At 39.1% G+C, this 1,354-nt stretch overlaps 1 protein-coding gene across 2 annotated transcripts; it reads left to right on the top strand.

The window, feature by feature from the left end:
• Nucleotides 1-151: 151 nt before the first annotated feature.
• On the top strand, nt 152-1,348 carry LOC107047286. 2 transcript variants are annotated; one of them, XM_015270040.1, is made up of 4 exons: nt 152-516; nt 581-686; nt 789-943; nt 1,039-1,348. In XM_015270040.1, exons 2-4 carry the CDS (start codon nt 591-593, stop codon nt 1,232-1,234), a joined length of 447 nt encoding a protein of 148 aa, XP_015125526.1. In that variant the 5' UTR covers nt 152-516; nt 581-590; the 3' UTR covers nt 1,235-1,348. The 2 variants fall into 2 exon arrangements, with proteins under 2 accessions (XP_015125526.1, XP_015125525.1); XM_015270039.1 differs by having other exon boundaries at nt 152-686.
• Nucleotides 1,349-1,354: the final 6 nt, after the last annotated feature.

Here is a 1,354-nt window from a genome sequence, read left to right on the forward strand (position 1 = left end):
AGTCACGTCACATTGTCAGAAGAGTATGAGAGTCACAGTGATGAAAATGTTACCAACAATCAGTGGCGAGACACAGAACATTCAATTGATTCTCCTGATTCTCTGGATAATTGGAAGAATAAGGGGATTGAAGGCAAACGGAACNTTGTCAATAGTTTCCCACCAAGTATTCAAGAAAATATGAAAAGTTTACTCATATAATCACGATTCGAAACTTAATTGACTTTTTCACGTGTATAACGTCATAACAAATTCCAAATCGTTGCGGAAGCTCAAAATATGGTTCTAAAAATCGGAAAAAAATCACACAGTCATTTGAACTAATGAGCTTTCGTTTCCGTAAACTTGCAAATTGGAATTCGGAAAAAATGTTTTCTGGGCCTGCCTAATGGCTATTGATTCTGAGGACTTTGTGAACCTCATTCGAGGAGAAAAGAATGACTCTTGATCTAGTATTAAAGGCCAAGCAGGAAGGTCCAACAGTAGAGGTCCACAAAACAAGAGATCTGATCCTAGGCAAGCTGTTCAATCAGAGAAAGAAAATTCAAATCCAACTCACCAAAAATACCTTCGTTTATAGTATTGATACAATGAACCCTCCTATGGAAACCTGGATGTACTGTCTACCACTCGATGCAAGTCGCACACTGACTTACGAGTGTGTAGGCTGTGGAGTCTATCGTGAGGTACAAAACAGTATTAAAGTTGATACCAGTGTGATTATAGCTGAAGGATTCAACGCATTGGAAGGTGCTTTGCTCTTTGCTCATGGTGATTACCCTATTCAGTGTAAGGGGTGCAGACAGGAGTGTTTACTGACTATACTGCCACATTATTATGTATGTATTGAGCTTGATATTCGGGAGGATCTTAAGGCAGAGATTGGGAAAACGTGTCGACTTGAACAAATTCTATCAACGATAAATCTTGGATCAATATACAGGTGAGCATTTGTGTCAATAAAGAACAAATCAAGGGATTGTTGATATCGATATCCCGTGATATTATTACAGAAAGATCATTTCTTGATTTTTGCAGGTTAACCGGAGTAATTGGCTTCACAAGGAATCCAAATCATTTTATTGCCTATTGTAGGAGGGCAGACATTCGTTGGGAAATTCACAACGACTGTGATTATAAGTCATCCATGTGGACCTTCAAAGGTTATCGAGCCACATCTAGCAATATACATGAGAAAAGATCTCAAACACTACTCTCCACCACCACCCTGTGACTTACAAATGCCGATGAATGACCCAATCATTGAATACCCTAGTAGTCCCGTTGAATCTGTCCTTGTAGAATCTGAAGAAGTTCCCATCGAACAGGATTCATCTTCAAGCCATTTCGTCAT

Source organism: Diachasma alloeum, unplaced genomic scaffold (genome assembly GCF_001412515.2).
Source record: "Diachasma alloeum isolate Michigan unplaced genomic scaffold, Dall2.0 Dall_scaffold_37287, whole genome shotgun sequence".
NCBI classification, from domain to species: domain Eukaryota; kingdom Metazoa; phylum Arthropoda; class Insecta; order Hymenoptera; family Braconidae; genus Diachasma; species Diachasma alloeum.